Here is a 1,410-nt window from a genome sequence, read left to right on the forward strand (position 1 = left end):
ACAGTCCAATCTGCATTTGGGGCTGTTTAGCTCCGCTCTTGTCTGGGTCCCAGGAGTATACCCCTTTACTGTCCTTGAATAAGTCCTTGGGCCTCAGATGACTTAGCAATCCCTCCCTGAGATGAAAACAAGATCTGTGTGTGATTGTTTTTAAGTGCAGAGGCCTGGGGACTCCTGCTCACCTTAGTGTGTTCCTGTGCTGCTGTGAGTGACGCCCTCCCAGTGTTCTGCTTGACCTTATTTCCAGGAGCAGAGGCTGACCCGCTGGGTGGCATTTCTACAGTGAGTGCTGGTCTCTGCCATGGTCAAATTCTGTCTCTTGTGGGCATCACTTAGAGATTCTGTTTATTTAGAGTGTCTCCTGGTCCCTTCCAAAGCTGCTGCTCATTCTTGATGTTTTCCTCAGATCTGTTTCTTGGATCTGTAAGTTCATCAGGTTCTATTTTCTTAATCCATAAAGTAAAACCAAAATATGAATAGATAAGAAAATAACATTTTGCTGTTAAAATAGAGCTTGAAATAGTCCTTTTTTTGGAAGGACACACTGTACAAAGCAAGCCCTGCTCTCTACACCCTGCAGGCTCTCAGGCCACTTAGCACAGGTCTCTGGTAACTACGCCACAGGACATTTCCCACAGTGCACTTGGCTGCCACTGACTTCATTTAATACCCCAGAAGCACTAGAAGAGTCTTAAAGTTCTTCAGAAAAAAAACCAAACCATTAAATAAAACTCAGTGATGTCCACTAGGCTCTACTCTAAGGGACAGACTTACCCCACCCTTCTGCTGCCGCTGTGGCGGGTGGTGGTCCCTTCACATGCCCACTCTGCTCAGATTTGAAAAAACAAAAGGAAAAGAAAATCCAACTCAGACCATTGTAAGAAGCAATTTTCTATTTAATTGTTCTGCACAGGGTTCGATTTGCTAAACCTGTCTGGCAAGTAGACCTCAACCATCCTGGTTGTCCACAGCCCTGTCCTGCCTGGCTGGGTCTCCCGGGACCCAGTGGTGGTACCAGTGTGAGAGCTGCAGGGTACAGAGGACAATAGCTCTCTGTCACATCTTCAGCGAGTGTCCCATCTGCTGCAATAATCAGTATAGGAAAATAAATTATTTTTATTTGGATACTTTCAAAATAATACACATCTATGGAAAATTAAAATTCGAACCCCAAAATTATCCTGCATATTGAAGGGTGAGAAACGTAAGAGCTGCTGAGCCTTTCTTGGAAGAGCCTCTGAAGAAATTGAGTTTTCCCAGTTTCTGTACGGGGCCTTAGCCTACATCCCTTTCTTCTTCTGGGAAACAACCCTCCTAGGCTGCAGTGGACTTTGAGTCATGAGAGGAGGACTTGGTGTGGGTGTGTGCCGATGGTTCCGCGATGGGTCCCATTGCTGGGCATGGGTAGCC

General features: G+C 46.0%; 1 protein-coding gene across 1 annotated transcript in view; it reads right to left on the reverse strand.

Annotated features, from left to right (window-relative positions):
* Frmd5 (FERM domain containing 5) overlaps window positions 1-1,410 on the reverse strand; it is a 277,641-nt gene continuing 276,231 nt past the window's right edge. Inside the window, exon 15 of the mRNA XM_059258932.1 lies at window positions 1-892. Within this exon, the coding sequence (XP_059114915.1) occupies window positions 758-892 (135 nt within the window). The 3' untranslated portion in view covers window positions 1-757. The remainder of the gene's footprint in view (window positions 893-1,410) is intronic.

This window comes from Peromyscus eremicus, chromosome 4, assembly GCF_949786415.1.
Source record: "Peromyscus eremicus chromosome 4, PerEre_H2_v1, whole genome shotgun sequence".
Taxonomy (NCBI): domain Eukaryota; kingdom Metazoa; phylum Chordata; class Mammalia; order Rodentia; family Cricetidae; genus Peromyscus; species Peromyscus eremicus.